Source organism: Cyprinodon tularosa, unplaced genomic scaffold (genome assembly GCF_016077235.1).
Source record: "Cyprinodon tularosa strain WSP-4 unplaced genomic scaffold, ASM1607723v1 ctg454, whole genome shotgun sequence".
Classification (NCBI taxonomy): Eukaryota; Metazoa; Chordata; class Actinopteri; order Cyprinodontiformes; family Cyprinodontidae; genus Cyprinodon; species Cyprinodon tularosa.
In genome coordinates, this window is record NW_024039179.1 from 26,040 (window position 1) to 45,092 (window position 19,053).

A 19,053-nucleotide genomic window follows, 5' to 3' on the forward strand; every position below is an offset into this window, starting at 1 on the left:
ACAAGTAGTAGATGAATGGAGTTATTTCTTATTAAAATCTGGGCTGAACAATTTTAACATAGATGATTGATAACTCAGCAGCATGACAGTAACTCAAGATAAACTGCTAACATAAGTCCGCTTGTGATTTAAAGGCACACTATGCAACATTTTTCAGTTAATTAATGTGTTCCATAACGTTTTGGATGATTAAATAAGTAATTTCAGGTTGAACAAAGGTGTTCTCGGCCGCCCTGGTGGTCTGTGGGGGGAAATACCACACTTGCAATTGCAGGAGCACCGACCCGCACCCACAGGCTCAGAAGTCTCGCGAGCAGGGCCGGCGATTGCTACAGGCGAGCTAGGCAATTGCCTAGGGCGACAAATGTGTTGGGGGCGCCCTCTAGCGTCGCCCTTAGGCTTACTTCCCATTAATCATAGAATTAGAAAAAAAAGCGAATTAAACCGGTTATGAAGCGTCCGTCAGTTTGACTTAACCTTACATATATATAAATAAATAGCAAAATATGAACAAATAAATATACCACCGTTTTTTTATTTATTTTTTCACATTTAAGAGAAAATCGGAAAAGATTCTGATCACTGTTCAAGCGCCCTCCAACCCGGAAGTCGTGACGTCAATCACTGCAGCATGTACACCAATATTTTGGAATGAAATTGTAAGCAAACAGATATTAAAAGTAAAACAAGTGAATTCTGACACTTAACTTTGCTCGCGACTCGAGGATGGCTGAACGGAAAAGACTCCCCTCTCCTCCTCCTGCAGCCGCAGTCGGGCCCATCTTAATCATCCACTCAGAGTACCACTGGTAAGCGCACACAGACTTTGTAGCTTGTCCGGTCAGTTAAAAATATTAATTGTGAAATCCGTGTTGTAATCGGAAGCATACAAGCTAGTTAGCTTGAAAAGTAAATAAAGTTTCAGACGTGCTGCGTGATGATGTGTTCAGATTGGCTCAGTAAAACGACAATTAGGTTATCATGATGCATTCAAGTGTAACGTAAAGAAAACGGGAAATTTTGTTTTTGGCGAGAAACATGAGTAATACAGTTGTATATTGCTCTATATATAATTAAACTACTGATGCCAACATTTATTAAAATTACATTTAATTGAAAATACAATTATTTATTTGTTAAATATTTTCCTAATCACTAAAAACATGATGAAAAGTGACAGTCGTTAGTTTTATGTCATTTCGAAGTGGCCTATTACATTAGCCATGTTTATTGAAGGCTAGAAACGTTTTTGTTATGCTCACTTGTTAAGCAATAGAAGCAATACCAGTTCTGTTAAAAAAAATTTGTTGCATCGTCTTTCCACCAAATAACAGAAAAGTATCGATAGTGGTATCGATAAAGACTTGGATCGATAAGGAGTATCGATAAAGGTATCAATATCATTAAATATTAATGATCCCCATCCCTCATGTTGACATAATTTTTTTCTCAGTATATATGCAGCAGAATTATGTGCTATATTATTAGCTTGAGAATGGGTAGAAGATACTAATATAAATAAAATATTTTGTAGTGATTATCTGCATTGAGTATTCAAAAGGGATGTACAAATAATCATCAAAATATATGAAGTTATGGCTGTTCATCATAGAATATGTGAACAAAAAAAAACAACAACTTCAAACTTTTAATTTTGTAATGGTATTCATAAAAGCACTTTTGTTTGTAGAGGGTTAATCCTTTCTTTAATCACTAATCAATGTCAGAAATCAGGGTAAATATACCTGATATATTTTATTTAGAGAAAATTTTTGTTTATCTCATTTCTATTTATGTTCAAATGATTTAATTGAACTGGAACAGAAAATTTAATTTAATGTTTATCAATTACTTTTTTATGTAGTCCTTGGTTGAAGAATTTCTTAAATTTATTATTTTTTTATTGTTATTTGGTAATTTTTGAAATTGATTTATTTAATATTTGTTTAATGTGTGTTAAATTTGTTAATTGTCTGAAATAAATTCATTCAATGATTCAATCCAGTTTTTTAGTTATACTTTACCTAAGTGTCCTTACAGATGGTTAAAAGTGTTTTTGCACAGTCCTAACTTTGAGTGTGTAATAAATTATTTAAAATAATAAAAAAGAAAAGGTACTGCAACCTATTCTGGTATTTGTCTATGCATCACTCCATGCTAAGTTAGTTGCTAAGTTTTTTCTGAATGCTTAAACACAACCTTGATTCTTATAGCATAATTTCTAAAACTATTAATACTTATAGCAAATCCACTCACTGAGTTCACAAAACTAAAAGAACAAACACTGCTTTGCACTCAATTTGCAATTTTGTAACACACACTTTGCACAACTGTAGGCACAATTCACCGCACAGGGGGGCACAAAACTCAATCTCGCCTAGGGCAACCAAAGGGCTAGAACCGGCCCTGCTCGCGAGAGTCGGTCTTGCTTTACGGCGAGAACTGCTACACGCCCCCAGTTAAAAGCATGCTTGTTGCTAGCACAATGGCGATCTTTGTGTAGTTATGCTACGTTCACACCGGACGCAGCAAAAGCAGCAAAATCGCGTCTGCTACTTCATTTTTACTGCTTGTACCAGTTAGTTCTGACGCGCTCTGATCATCAGCGCTGTGTCTCTCTCCCTGCCAGCACCCAGATCAGCTTCTCTGATTGGTTGACACGGTGCGTCGAGCAGCAAAAATTCATTTTTTTCCATCTCGAGCAGCAACGCGTTTGCGGCGCGTCACGCGCGTCAGATGCTTAAACGCGCCCGACACGCTGCTTCAGCTGCTCAGACGCGCTGCGCCTGCTGCTCAAAACGCGCCGCGGGACCTTTTGCTGCACCTTGACGCGCGTCAACCATTGACTTTGCATGTAAACTCGCTGCTTCTGTCGCGCCAGCTGCGTCCAGTGTGAACGCAGCATTAGTCATTCGTTGCGTTCGCCTGTCTGCTAAGCTCAAAACAACCGCGCCTGGCTTGACGGAGAAACCAGGAGAATATTTACGACAGTGCACTTTTACTTTCGCCCTCTGGAGGGAGCCTCGCTGGAAAATCAACACCGGTTGCATAGTGTACCTTTTAACAGCCCGCTCCGTTTGCAGACCTCAGTCCTACAGAATAGCTGCAGAGGAAGGTAAATGTTTGAGATGCTAAGCAGTAAGTAAGGAAATAAAAGAGAAGTAGTCTAAACTCCCTCATGAGATGTGTGGAAATCTGTAAACCAATTAGAGCAAATGGCTGAGGGCTCCGTGTGTCAATGAAGCCATGCTTTGATAGGGGATCAAATACTCATTTCATTCTAGTAAATTAACCAGTTTTTGTTGCTGTGCTTTCTTCATCGCATTAAAAGTAAACAACTATAAAATTTTAAGACTTGCATTTATACATAAAATATATTTTTTTATACATAAAAATCACCCTAAATTAAAATTTGCAAACACATTAACTCTTGCATTTATGAATCAGTCAAATTTTTTGGTGTATACATTTTTTTTTTATTATTTACTGCTAAAATCCAAGATTTGATTACATTCATTACTGTGGTAGGTTTATGCAAACCTCTTACCATAACTGTAACTTGTAAATATTAATTCATTATTTACTGCAACACTATACTTGAGCTTATTATCAATTATATGCTTACTTTTCTGCTTTAGCTCTTCAAGCATTTCCTCTCTCTTGCCCACCTCCTTCTATCTAACTGGGGAAGCAAAGAAATTTCAGTTCTCTTACTGTATATTAAAATGAACAAGCCTTTTCTCTGGACATTTTCTCCATAGAATCACTGAAAGCAGAGAATAAAATGTCACTTTCAATCACATAACGTTAAGTAAAACACACCAGTTGATACCACTTAATACTGGTGTGTTTTATGCGCTTTAATATTTATCCCTCTAATTCCTGCCTTTGGCTTAAAGAGCACACCATGAAACCTTTGACTTTGAAATAGTCAGAAGAAATCAAATCCCACATAGTCCAATGTGACCCCTTTGGAGTAGCCACACTACTACATCTTTTAGTGGGCCTCCATCCATGAAACTGTCTAAATCCAAATCAGGCAGTTGGCAGAAAAGACTAGGGCATCAGAGATGGAATAGGGGAAAGAAAGGGGGGTAGAAAGATGAGCAGCATAAGAAATGGGAAGAGGAGAAAAGATGAGAGGAATCACAAATAAAAGCTAAACAGGGGGAGATAAAGAAACCAGCAATGGGGGAATGAGCCATCAAAGATCTTAGGATGGGAGATAAAAATAGGACGAAACATTGGAGAATATTCCAAAAATGTACTGGAGTTAAAGGAGGAGAATGAGGGGGGTAAACTGTAAACCACAGGAGACACTTTTTTTTTATAAATCTTTAGTAAAGTGACAAGTGGGAAAGAAGGATTACAGCCTGACGGTGGCTAGAGGTGCAAAACTGGTAAAGTGTGGATGAAAATGTAGTGAACCGAAGGTGGATGAAAAGAGAGCTGCTGTTTGGGGATCAGCAAAGGTCAGAGGCTTAGGGAGAGACTGTGAGTCAGCTGGATACACAGAGTCCTATCGGACAGGCAGGAATGAAAGGGATGTGGGGGGCAACAACAAAGACAGTGGATGGGTGGGGGTTACTATTTTGTTTAAAGCAGCTGATTTAGCTACAGCTAAAAAAAACAACCAGAATCTTAGCAATAATCACACAGTTTTATGCATGTTAGAGGGACATATTGGGGTAAATTGTAAAGTTCATTGGCTCTGATCAGTATGCTTAATAGATGCCTTTATGTCAGAGATCAAAACAATCTTCTTTGGGTTTAATCTTGAGGCCCTTCTATTCAGGATCTACATGCTCCAGCACAGAATATAACAAACAAGATGGTTTCATATAAAAATATTTTATTCTTCCTGCTTGGGTGAATGTGGACACTTTTGATCCCCATCTAAACCTCCATTATCTATCCTACTTTGCTGCTTTTTTGGAGTCTCTCTTCGCTTATCATCTGAAAATTGAAAATTATTATTCTGGCCAGCTGGTCTCTCAACACTATTGATCAAAATTTCTCCATGAGGAAACTGGGTAAACCTCTTGCACGGATGGGACACATGTATGTTATGGATTTCTGGGGGAAGTGGAAGATAATGTGCTCGTCTGTACGCTCAGTTGAGGACGTTGACGATGTTTACATAATTGGATCGATTATAGCAGGATTTCTGCTTATTGGACTTGACGGAGTGTAGCTGGATGATTGTGAGGCTGCCCGGCATGATTGATGGAATATGTCAAGTTCAGATTCAGACACTCTTGAATCAGAATCGTAAACAGAAGGAGATCCTTTTGTGGGTTGTAGACTAGTTGTGGTTCCAGATCTCATTGGTAAAATGGAATAAATCCTGGAGAAAGCTGTATGTTTGCTGAAGTGAAAGCGACTCTAAGGTAGACAGCGTATCAACAATGTCTGCCTGGACAAAAAAAAAAAAATGAATATATGAATCTGGCTCCTATGTGCCGGTCTTTGAGGATGGCAATCTCACATTCTCCTGGATGTTAGGTGATCAGATACTCTGCTCCAACCCACCTTCTCACTTCCTATATGTGTATTCTGGTGTCCAGGAGCAACCATGGTCGACCTGATGTACTCTACATCTTAATCAGGAACTATGGCTTGAAGGGGCTCTGGATCTGGCTAATTAACACATCCTCATTAGCGAACACTCATCCACAATGTCTCCCATGCGCTTTCAACTTACTGCCTCCGCAGGCTTCCATGTGCTCTATGCAGGGGTTTGTTTGCAACCTCAGATAGTGGCTTGTCAAGGGCATAGTGTGAGATATTAGTTTTTTTTATCCTCATCTACCCCCTGTGTTTCCAATTTATTATCTCCTAACCCAAGCGCAGCACCTTCCAATGGCTGCCGCCTCAGGCATCCCTCCCCCCATGTATGCCGTTAAATTGTGTCTCTTGGATGGATTGCTAAGGAATAAATATCGTTCTTTGTTGTACAACGACGAATTAGAGCTTTCTGACTCTGGTTCTAACTATGCTGACGACACACAGTTCTACATTATATGTCGACGAGTTTCTTTGAACCCAAGTGCATAGAAGAAAAAAATCAATGTAGAATGTCCTAGAATTTATTCCGATTAATGAAAATCAGTGAAATAATATAGTTTTTTATTTATTTAACCAAATGGGGTGTGATTAAAAAATTGTACACATTTTCAGTTTCAATAGCTAGAAACCAGTGATCAGACCCAAAATCTGGTTGTAGCGATAATTATGAACCTTTAGAGGAATATTGGAATCATTACAAAATGCCTTGTATCACCTTAGGATCATTTCCGGGATTAAAGGACTAATATTCCAGAAGCATCTTTATAAAACTCCTCCATGCATTCACCATTAAATTAATTGACTATGGCATAGAATAGAATAGAATTGAATAGAATTAAACTTTATTGTCATTAAATAATGACAGCAATGTAATGGTAAAGAATGGCAAAGCGTATGTAGGTAATATACATTAAAGAAGTTAAAGATAATAGGCGAAGAGGTTTCCTCTAAATGAATGAGTCCCATAGGTAGGAGTGGACCTCTTTGCTCTTACAAGTGACAGGTCATTCATCATATGTGGAATCACAAATTAAAAAGGTCTCTATATAAATGCAGAGCAGCACCAGAGGATCTGCTGCAGAAGAGTGGCAATGTTAGAAAGGAACATAAACGTTTGTAATCAAGTAACAACTGGTGCATGTAGAACTGGGAGAGTCAGATCTGTTGCCACTATTTAAATCAGAGCAGCTTAATCCTGAAGTCAAAGTTCTGTAACAGTTTTTAATCATATCAAGTTCGCTTTCCAGGTTGTTTTTATTTAGATTTAGCAGGGAGTTGGCCTAGTGGGTGACAGCAGCACACTTGTGTTTTGAAAAAGTTGCAAGTACCCGGTTTGAAACCCACAGCCTGCACACTGGGTTCCTGAGCAAAACCCTTAACCCCACACTGCCCACTGATCCCCAAGGAGACGGGTTAAATGCAGAGGTAACATTTCTCCAATGTGAAATATTTATTATTAAAATGTATCCAAAAAAGCACTGAAAGCCTTCTTTTTAGAGTTTTTGACAATGATTGCATCATTTAAAGCTCTCAACCAACATCTCTGTTGTTTAGTATTTAGATTTGCACGCTGATAAACCATGAAAATCTGTCTGTGAGCTTTATGGGTGTAGGATAGGCTTCTTGTTTGTTTTTCTTTTTAATGTTCTTGGGTTTGATTTAAATGTGTACCACCACTTATCATATTGAAGTATGAAGCTCAGGAAGGATTATATGTGAAACATGAGCTTTTTATTGGCTCTGTTCATCAGAGTCTTCCATTCTGCTCCCACTAATGCAATTGTCCTTTTAGTGCTTTGAATGACTTCTATATATTTCATGCTGTGTCTTCTGATCTTGACTTGATTTATTAATACACTTTCATCCCTGGATTTAAGGGAGGCAACTTACCATCAAGAGAAAGTAACCAAAAAAATTACATTTTAAGTAAATGGAAAAATCCGCTGTTTAACAAAAAAAATCCTCTTCAAAGATTTGGAAGAATGTGCATTCTCCTTCATGTACTGCGCAAAAAAGGTCAAAAATTATTCAGCAAGCTTAACTTTTTTAGCCTAAATAGCAAAAATACTCGCAAAAAGCCGAGCTTCCCTCATAAGGCACCTCCTGTCATAAAATAAATAAAAGTAGGCAACAAAAAGACTGATCAATCTGGAAAAATGTTTAAATATCAAGCACCACAACAATGTGAAGACCGTTTGATTTATTCTATAACTGTAGCTTTCAACAAATTTGTGTTTTTCCTTAATAATGGTGATGTTTTCACGGTTTGGTTGCCGCATTGCACACTCTTTGTCTTTGGTTTTTCTTAGTGATTTTACGCAGTAAACAGCCTTTGAGCCTCGGCTCTGCTGCAGCTGCTCTAGTTTTCACCTAATCGGTTTTTGGAACACTGCCGCCCTCTATTGGAGAAGTTGTTCATTACATTACATTATTTTTTGCTCCCTTGTTCTTTTTGATCCTCACAGGAGCCGTAGGGAAGCACAAACGTTGCCTTAGCAACGATATCGAATTAACGGTTAGCGGCGGCTTACATCATTAAACTTCAATATTTTGCTAAACGGATTGATGATGGAGACAACAAGCAACCCGTCTGTGTTTCTTTTATCTGTAAACGGACAGATTGAGGGAGCGAACGTGGGTGGTTCTTTATGGTTAAGTAGCTAGCATTAGCATTAGCAGCACTTTACAGTTTGAGTCTTTCTCTTGAGCTTTTTTCACCTCCTTTAGTAACGTTTTGTTGTTTTTATCCCTAACAGTTTCCAGACTATGACCAATTGTACTGCAAATATTGTTACGTGTACGGCCATGACTGGGCTCCCACCACAGTGAGTTATAATGGATGTGTTATTTTAAGCATCTTCTGATTATTGCTCGTTTTAAACATTAGCAGTTAAACTTTACACCCATTTAGGACAAACTGCTTTGTTTTAGATGTTCAACAACTAACTAGACTGTATTTCTTTTTTAAGGGTTTGGAGGAAGGCATCACACAAATAAGCTCCAAAAGCAGCCTGTCTCACAGGTTAATATGGAACTTTCCTTTGGAAACAACATTCAAGAGTACAAATCCCTCTGGATGTAAGCATTTAACGCTTAAAAGCTCTCATTTCTTGCTTTAACCCTTTATTGGGCACTCAGTGAAATCCTTTGGAAATCTGAATTTCAAGCTAATAGTGTTATTGGAATAGAACAAGACCTTATTACCTTTGGAACATTTAAAAAAATTGATATTTTGATGGCAAAACTAATGTCAATGTAATAAGAAACACCAACTTGCCCGAATATATTAAGAAAAATAACAAACGTGCTTCTATAAGAAATTCATGAAAAACACAGAGTGAAAGAAACACATTTTATTTGGTACAACATAACCTTAGAGGCATTAATGCTGATATTTGCACTTACATTTTTTTGTTTATTAACTTAAATATAATTGTTTACTAGGCTTATTAACTTTTTTACTTTACTTTTTAACTTTTTCAAATAGCTTTTTACCTTTTTTTTCTTGACTTGTTAACTTTTTTTCCCAACTCAATTTACAGTAGGTAATATATCATTTAAGGGCTCATCTAATTGGTCAAATGCCAAAATAAGATGTACAGCCATGTAGCAGGACCTTTGCTGAATGGCTGGATATAGATCTTGTGCTTCTAGACCACACTGAGGGATGGGGGGGACTCCATTTTTAAGGGGTATGCAAGTGATCAAAAATGCTAACTTGCCCTATAAAAGGTTAATTTTATTTTCACTTACTTTATATGTCAAAGCTGATGATCCTTCCTGCTCCAGGGACTGGTAGTACTGCTTCTGAACTATTTTTGGCCATGAAGCCCTCAGGATTGTCTCATCGAAAGGCTTTATTTCAGACATAGGGCCGGATTTATCAAAGGTTTGCGTGTATTAAAACGTGAGCTATTTCACTGCGCACGCTAAAAAATGTACAAACTGATCTATCAACAGCGTGCTAAAAGCATTTGATCTTTAAAACGTGCTAAATAGCGCCTGTGATCCATTTAGTACTTTTTCTGCAATGAATATGCAATATGGGGCGTTTACACGCTAAAGTGCGTCTTGTGGGAGGAGAACATGTAAATATATTAATTTAGCACTCGCAAAGTGATTTATCAAACTTGAACGCAATTTTGCTAACGGTATCTGACTCTATATTTAACACGTTTCAAAAGAAGGTGCAAATGGTCTGTATGCGTAATTGCGCACACATGGCAGCGGTTATTGTCGCAAGAAGGAGACATGGAAATGAAGCAAGGAGACGCAGAGAACGCATTTTTTCACTCCGTGTGAATATTTTTGGAATGAACGAGGAAACGATCATCAAAACATATCGTTTATCCAGCATTGCCATTTTGGAGCTGTTGGGGGAACTCCGAATGGATTTGGAGCCAGCCACAAGGAGGACCCACGCAATAACAGATATCACAAAACTCCTTGCAACATTGCACTTTTTTGCATCTGGGTCATTCCAGCGTACGGTTGCAGCGTGAGCTGGGATCTCCTAATCTCGTTTTTTCAGAAGTGCTGTCCGACGGGGTCGGGGTTCTCCCCCTGCGCCTGTGGAGCAACGTGCCAAATGCTGCGGGGATCTCATCCACAGTCACAGGCCAATACAAAACACCTGTTTTTTTTTTTGTTTTGTTTTTTTTTACTGCAGCACATACCACCTTAGGGAATAAAGGTTGCCAATTTATAAATAAATAAATAAATAAATATATATATATATATATATATATATATATATATATATATATATATATATATATATATATATATATATATATATATATATATATATATATATATATATATATATATATATATATATATATACTTATTTATTTTTTTTTGTTGGGGGTCACTGTAAGATTTAAATTTCTTAATGCACTAGTTTGTACAGACTACAAACTACTTTGCCGCAAACCACAAAACGCGCAAAACCATCATTTAAATAGGGCGTCTCCAACAGTTTTGCACCTTCCACCAGTTACGCAATCGCTCTTGTTAAATCACCCGCAAACCATGGTTCAGCCCCTCGCGCAAAATTCCACTTTGCGAGCGCAAATTACTGCACGCAAAATTGGATCTTGATAAATCCGGCCCATAAGTTCTAGATAAAAAAAAAAAAAAATATATATATATATATATATATATATATATATATATATATATATATATATATATATATATATATATATATATATATATATATATATATATATATATTCAACATTTACTGAACAACAAAAAGCAACAAATAGTACAAATTCACACATGCAGTCATCAAAAAATAACCACCCAATGTCCAATAAGAGATCTGTTCCAAAGTCTCCACAGCTGTAGAGCTAAAACAGTTTTACATGTTCCTTTACAGGCTTGCGTGTTTATAGTGGTATACAGTATGCTTTAAAAAGAATCTGAGCAAAAAAAAAAAAAAAAAAGATTTTATGGGAGAGATCGTTGACCTGAGCGTACTAAATTCAACTCTGTGCTGATTTCATCGTCATCTTTCAGGTCTTCGGTAATAAAATCACCAAGGGATTTCACATTTTTACTGACACCACATATATTATTTATATTCTGGAATTTAAAGATGTTGATCATCTTTTTTATGGCAGAACATAACAGCACTCTATCAGGCTCCATACTACAGGTGCTGGTCATAAAATTAGAATATCATGAAAAAGTAGATTGATTTCAGTAATTCCATTTAAAAAGTGAAACTTGTATATTATATTCATACATTACATACAAACTCATATATTTCAGATGTTTATTTTGTTTAATTTTGATGATTACAAATGACAACAAATGAAAATCTCAAATTCATCATATCAGAAAATTAGAATATTGTGAAAAGGTTCAAAGTTGATGGCCCCTGGTGCCACACTCTAATCAGCTAATTAACTCAAACCACCTGCAAAAGCCTTTAAATGGTCTTTCAGTCTAGTTCTATAGGCTACACAATCATGGGGAAGACTGCTGACTTGACAGTTGTCCAAAAGACGACCATCGACACCTTGCACAAGGAGGGCAAGACACAAAAGGTCATCGCTAAAGAGGCTGGCTGTTCACAGAGCTCAGTGTCCAAGCACATTAATAGAGAGGCGAAGGGAAGGAAAAGATGTGGTCGAAAAAAGTGTACAAGCAAGAGAGATAACCGCACCCTGGAGAGGATTGTGAAACAAAACCCATTCAAAAATGTGGGGGAGATTCACAAAGAGTGGACTGCAGCTGGAGTGAGTGCTTCAAGAACCACCACACACAGACGTATGAAAGACATGGGTTTCTGCTGTCGCATTCCTTGTGTCAAGCCACTCTTGAACCACAGACAGCGTCAGAAGCGTCTTGCATGGGCTAAAGAGAAACAGGACTGGACTGCTGGTGAGTGGTCCAAAGTCATGTTCTCTGATGAAAGTAAATTTTGCATTTCCTTTGGAAATCAAGGTCCCAGAGTCTGGAGGAAAAGAAGAGAGGCACTTCATCCACGTTGCTTGAAGTCCAGTGTAAAGTTTCCACAGTCAGTGATGGTTTGGGGTGCCATGTCATCTGCTGGTGTTGGTCCATTGTGTTTTCTGAGGTCCAGGGTCAACGCAGCCACATACCAGGAAGTTTTAGAGCACTTCATGCTTCCTGCAGCTGACCAACTTTTTGGAGATGCAGATTTCATTTTCCAATAGGACTTGGCACCTGCACACAGTGCCAAAGCTACCAGTACCTGGTTGAAGGACCATGGTATCCCTGTTCTTAATTGGCCAGCAAACTCTCCTGACCTTAACCCCATAGAAAATCTATGGGGTATTGTGAAGAAGAAGATGCAATACACCAGACCCAACAATTCAGAAGAGCTAAAAGTCACTATTAGAGCAACCTGGGCTATCATAACACCTGAGCAGTGCCACAGACTGATCGACTCCATGCCACGCCGCATTGCTGCAGTAATACAGGCCAAAGGAGGCCCAACTAAATACTGAGTGCTGTACATGCTCATACTTTTCATGTTCATACTTTTCAGTTGGCCAACATTTCTATAAATCCTTTGTTTTTATTGGTCTTCAGTAATATTCTAATTTTCTGATATGATGAATTTGAGATTTTCATTTGTTGTCATTTGTAATCATCAAAATTAAACAAAATAAACATCTGAAATATATGAGTTTGTATGTAATGTATGCATATAATATACAAGTTTCACTTTTTAAATGGAATTACTGAAATCAATCTACTTTTTCATGATATTCTAATTTTATGACCAGCACCTGTATACTCTGCTGCATACAGACCTCATATATTCTACAGCTGTTAAAGACAGAACTAGATGGACTAAAAACCACAAGATCATCTGCGTTCATAACTATTCAGCAAGAATTCCAGTAAAAAATCCAGCATTACATTTTTTTAAAGCTCTGAGGTCATCTATGTTGAAATTAAAAAAGAACTATCCCCTCCCCCCTGCTTAACACTGAAACCAAATGAGGATGACATTTTACTACTGAAAAAAGCACAAATTAAAATATTTACTTCTAGTTAAATATCCTAATAATCAAGAGCGTGTTTCTATTCGATCTTTTTGCTAAAATTAATTTAAATGTTATCAGTGAGAATCGTTTGAGCATCTGCTGAAGTTTCCAAGTTGACAAGGAAATGTTTTTCATTTATTACTTCGCATTCCAGAGAACATCTGAAGAACTTTGTCTAAGTGACATTTGGGAAAATAAATAAGGCTGGAACAATCCAAGAAAAGTTTTATAGATAAAATGTACCAAAGGCACAAATCTACCGATCAATTTTCCATTTCATACAGTAGTAATAAAGCTCAGTTGTCAGCTATATAAGGTTTATTTGTAATTAAAAATACAATATTTGGTTTGTGAACTGCTGATCCTTTTGATATAAATCAAAACTTATTTATAGCAATTTTGAAACCTGCAGTTGGTGGCAAATGTAAGCTGTTTTTGAGATGATCAAACAGCCTTTAGCCTATTTATTAATTGAACCAAGGGGTCATTAAAGTCTTAGTGATGCAAACATACCAGGCACTACTGAGGAGCAACTTTCTGTCCATTTTCCAGGGCCTCAGCTTGTGGTGAGCGTCTACGGACCCGATGTTTTTGGTAACGATGTGGTCAGGGGTTATGGAGCCACTCACATCCCCTTCACACCTGGACAGTGAGTACAGCTTTCATCTAAGTTTGTGAATGGTGCTGATGCCGCTTCAGAAACTTAAGGTGTAAATTTTGTATTTAAGTTTAGAACAAGAATCTGTTTCCCTCTCTCAGATATATAAGAACCATCCCCATGTTTGTTCCTGAGCCCACGTGGAGACTGCAGAAGTTCACAGGGTGAGTCGGACTCTTCTCTCAGCAGCTGGGATCTTATCAGTTGGACTAAATAAGTTTAATCCACAGTTTGGCACAGTTTAAAAAAGTTCTTGTTGAACAGTAGGCTGAGTTGTCTTTCACCTAGTTTAAACATTTTTTCTCCTGCTTAGCTGGTTGCTAGGACGACGGCCCGAATACACCGACCCTAAAGTGGTGGCACAGGGGGAAGGCCGAGAATGTCAGTCAATACTTTTTTCTGTAACAATCTGATGATGATGATGTCACCTACTAGATTTTCTTGCTGCTAAAACGATTGTTTCTGTTTCAGTAACGAGGGTTCGATCTCAAGGCTTCGTCACTGTCTCCTTTCACATAATGACCAAAGACATGAAGAAGATGGGCTACGACACAGGACCGCCGAACCTGGCAAACGTCCAGTCCGCCACCTCTGGTTGGTCAACAGAGTGATGACTATGGAACGGAGGCCTTGGTAAATGCCTCAGACTGCTTTCATTGCATTCTTCACCCCTTTCTACGCAGCAGGAGGCTGCGGCTGCATAGCAACGCCTGTTACCATGGTGGGCCTTAAAATACAAGAAGAAAGGTTATAAATGTCAAGGCAAAATACAGGAAGTTCGGGTTTGCAGACTTTCTACATGTCAGAGTTGCCAACTTTGCATGTGTGAGCAGCGACATTCACTCTCAGTCCAGACCCTGCAGTGCAGCAGCTAGAAATGACTGTTCTCGTTTCAAATTTATTCTGTATTGAATAGTTGCACCTTTTTATTGCATTTATCAATAAATCTTAAAACATGGTGGTGATGCTCATTTCAGATGATTTTAAGACTCATTCTTATTAACTCTAAACATCAAAATCAACAACAAAAGATACAGAGATGAAGTGAAATACATTTTATTTTTGAACCAATGCAACTACAGTTGTCCTCATCCAACAGGGTGCGACCAGCTGCTTTTGCTTGTTTAGAGGCCGTTAAAATACAAAGTCTTTTTTTTCCCTACAAAAACCCATTACACAGAATAATAAGGTATACAGAAGAACAGTATGTTACAATAGTACAAATGATAAATTATATTGTACAGTTATAATGCCAACGGGTAGAGCACAAATAAAAACAAACAAAAAAACAAGCAGTCTGTCTCCAGTACTAAGAAAAGGGCAACTAGTCAGAATAAAAAGGGTCAGTTTATGCATATAAAGCCCAGACAGCCAAGTCAGTTAGTCCTCTGGAAAAAAAAAAAAGTTGATTTAGTACAAAACAGAGGCGCTCGCAGTACAAGATAGGTTTTCACAGTAAGGAGGAAATCTGCTGCCAGAGAATAAAAAAGGTGACCAACTATATGCTTTACCTTGTTTATTTAATAAGGAAAAGCCTTTCCCTCCATGTTTTCACTACGTTTTGATTTTCTACAATTCTGAGAATGCAGGAACTGGTTATTAGTATTTCCTAAAGACTATATTAGTTACCTTTTCATTTCTTACATAATGTTTTATATAGAGATTAAACGTTTTGCTGGTTTGGAAGTACGTTTTACATCCATTAATTGGAGCATAAAAAAACTCTTAACTGCCATTTCCCGTATCATAAACACTTGAAGCCGCTTCTCCTTTTTGCCTGAGAGAAATGGGATGTCTGCATTCAGTGGAAACATCCTAGGTTCTGCGGTGAAGCCAACGTAGCACATCACACCACAAAGAGTCGACCAAACAAACTGAAGGGGAACAGATAAGGAAGCATGCAGACATAGATTAAGGAAGCGAACACTGCTTATGACATTGAAGCATAACTAGTTGAGCTGTTTCCAGGCAGCTATAAAATTCCTAAATAAACTTTGTAAAAGTTCTGTGCTTCCACTATAATCAGCAAGTTCAATGTGGGGTTGTCAATGTGTTTAAAATGTAAATCTTTTCATTTAAACTGAATACACCATTTTAAAGAAATATCTTCTTTCATAGTTTCAATGTTGCTCTCACTCAGACTACTTTTACGCTTTTCCTGTATTTGTTGCCCCGGACTATTTCTTAAACCAGAACGGTAAAAAAGTGATTGGTGGAGCCAATAAGTAGGTATGGTTTGATTCTTTAGCAAGACGTTAAAAAAACTCTTACTCTTTTGAATATTACAACTATACAAGAAACAGGATCAGGATCAGTAGTGAAAAAAATACTCAACAGTAGTACTTGTGTTAAGTATTGATACTCATAATCAAATCTTACTTAAATACAAGTAAAACTTAGTCAATGATCTACTAAAGTTAAAATATTGAGACACTCACGTTTGAAAATACTTATAAATATTCAAAAGTACATGCCTTTCAAAGTATTAAGTATTCAAAAATACAAATTAAATGTTATATCAGTATTTTTCTAAAAAAAAAAAAAAGAAAACCCACCCTCTCCACATTAAAGAAAGAAAGTACATGCACAACCCTGTACCCGCTCCCAATAGGGAACATCTATTAAATGTGTGCGAGAGCATGCAGGAGTCATTTCTCCTTGTTCACCCTCTATTTAAAAGTTGCTGTTTGCATTACTTATACAAGCTTATTCTCCAAAAGAAGAGTTGCAATTTTTCCCCTATGTCATACTCACCACCGGCAAGTGAAATTGGGGACGAGCACGTAGGATGTCCTTACATAAACATATCACCAGATTGATTGACAATTAGGAGGACCACTTATTTTGAGGATCCACCCAGAAAAAGAACATCCTCCATTATACCTTTAAGAAACCACCTGATGTACAGAGATGTAGAACCACTGCTATAAATACTTGTATAAAACTTCAGCATAAAAATGGCACAAAAATAATTTCTTATTCAAAACAAACCAACAAGGAAAACACAAAAGTCTTGATTCTCCTCACACAGATCTCTAAAACAGTGATTTAGTCCTAAGTGCTGCTATCTTCCACGTTAAAATTGCATTTTAATTAATAAAAACAGCAACAGCAGATTACAAATCTAAACTGAGCCAAAAGGAACAAGTAACTAGCAGCTTCCTGGAAATGGAGTAAATGTCAAAAGTACCCCCCCCCCCCCCCCCCCCCCCCCCCCAAAAAAAAAAAAAAAAACTGAAATTATGTGAAGATACTCAATAAAAGTACAGTAATCAAGTAAATGTAATTTGTTACTTTCCACCACTGATCAGGATGATAAGAAATATTTTCAATAGGGCACGCAGCCATAGGTGATTGAAATAATTGTTTCTTCTCTTTTTGAAAAGTATTCACTGTCACTTTTAGTTATTAAACTTTATGAAAAATTGGTGCCTCTGTTTGTCAATAACGGTGTCAATGGATCCAGTGAGATTGACTTACAGTCTTCAGATCACAAAACCATTTAAAGGCAAATATAAGATGTCATGCAATTGTATTAAATTATGGGATTTAACATTTCATAAAATATTTGGTCTGTCAATTATTACTCTGTAAATACTTGTCCAATTTGGTGATTATATTAGGAGAATAAATGAAAGATAATTAAATTAACGGCAAAGTCAAGCAATACATCCTGCACGTATGGAATGAATTAAAATTGTCTTCAAATTATTTTAAAAAAATATAAGGGAAATAATTGAACTCCAAGTTCAAAATATGTCATCTCCTAGTGTAACTTAACTAAAACTACTATCCAAAATGTATATGATTAAAGTAAGCAATTAAAAGGCAGACAAAAATAAAATTGCTGAAAAATCAATGAGTCTATGAAAGACAAGTTTATTTGTATAGCACAATTCAGTTAGAAAACAATTTAAAATGGTGTAAATTAACATAAAAAAGAAAACTATAAAAAGAGTACATTGCAGTAGGATCATAAATTCAGCTAAAGAAAAAAAGGGCTAAAAACTAATGTTTCTCTTATCCAGTCCTTAATTCAATCATTGCTTTTATGTCCCTCTTTTCTTAACATAAAATCAACATTTTTCCTTAAGTAAGAAGCAAGCTATACTGTGGAAGGGCCTCCTCAGCCCTGTGTGCACTGCTATTCAATTCAATTCAAAAACTTCTTAATTAATCCAAAAAAGGGGTATTGACACTCTGCTCTCAATACTCCACCACTTTCTGAGGATAAAATGCTCGCAAAAATACACACTAGTAGCAAAAGGAAAATTCTTGCTTGAAAAGCATCAGTGGGGATGAGTACAGGGGATATTATACAATATGTTGAGCTATCAGCAAGTATTTTCTTCAATGGGCTGCATATAACTTAGAAAAAAAAAAAAACACCACAAGATCAACAAGAGTCAGTCCTTCATACCAAACCAATTAACTGAGTTTATCTGGTATGGATTATCATTATTGTGTTTTTACTGATTGTTCATGTGAAGTAAATAGTCATTTAATATACTGTAATATTAGCCAACAGACGGGAATTTATTTCATAACAGACTATTCAGACAAAAGTATTGCTATAAAAGAGCTTTTTTTATTATGTAATACTATAGATATCTTTTATTAATCAGTATTTTGGTATCGTTTCATAAAGAATGAGGAGTTACCATCAAAATGTTTAAACTATAAAGAGAACAGATGAGTTTGTTGCTTGTTTTTTGGCTCTCATACAGCAGTTCCTCGAGAGCATTTAGTGCCACAAAGTTTTATATGTGAACTTTTGAATGTCTTTATTAGAAGTTCATACAAACAGACCTTTAGGGTCTATGCAGTAGATCATACAATATTTTAGTTGTGCAACCTTTATTATATTTTTTCTATTGTTTGGTCTATCCCCATTGCTAATGGACAGTTTTTTTTTCTGTTCTTTAAATATTAACTGCTGTAAATAAACATCAAAACAACAATTATTATTAGAAGGTTTCAGTTTAGTTTTTATCTTTTAAATCAATCTTCTCCTTCCATGTAAAACGTTTAAGACGCAGGAAGAAGCCATGTTTCTGTTTACTTTGAATTCTGCATATTTTAGAAGCTTTATAAAGAAACATGTTGGAGCTGAATACTTGATAATTAGCTGCAGTATTAATTAATTTATGTAGTCTTGATACCAGTCAGTACAAGGGTTACTTGCATTTAAAAAGGATTTAAAATATGGTTCAAGTAAATTTTAGCATGCTATAGTTGGTTTTAATTAAAAATATAGTTACCAACAATGTAATGCATTACAATGCAATGTAATGT

The 19,053-nt window shown here is 36.7% G+C and overlaps 1 protein-coding gene across 1 annotated transcript; it reads left to right on the forward strand.

The window, feature by feature from the left end:
- The first annotated feature begins 8,010 nt into the window (after window positions 1-8,010).
- Window positions 8,011-14,716, forward strand: b9d1 (B9 protein domain 1). The gene is made up of 7 exons (XM_038300726.1): window positions 8,011-8,202; window positions 8,325-8,393; window positions 8,538-8,646; window positions 13,653-13,749; window positions 13,860-13,922; window positions 14,072-14,139; window positions 14,230-14,716. Exons 1-7 carry the CDS (start codon window positions 8,134-8,136, stop codon window positions 14,367-14,369), a joined length of 615 nt encoding a protein of 204 aa, XP_038156654.1. The 5' UTR covers window positions 8,011-8,133; the 3' UTR covers window positions 14,370-14,716.
- The last annotated feature ends 4,337 nt before the right edge of the window (window positions 14,717-19,053 follow it).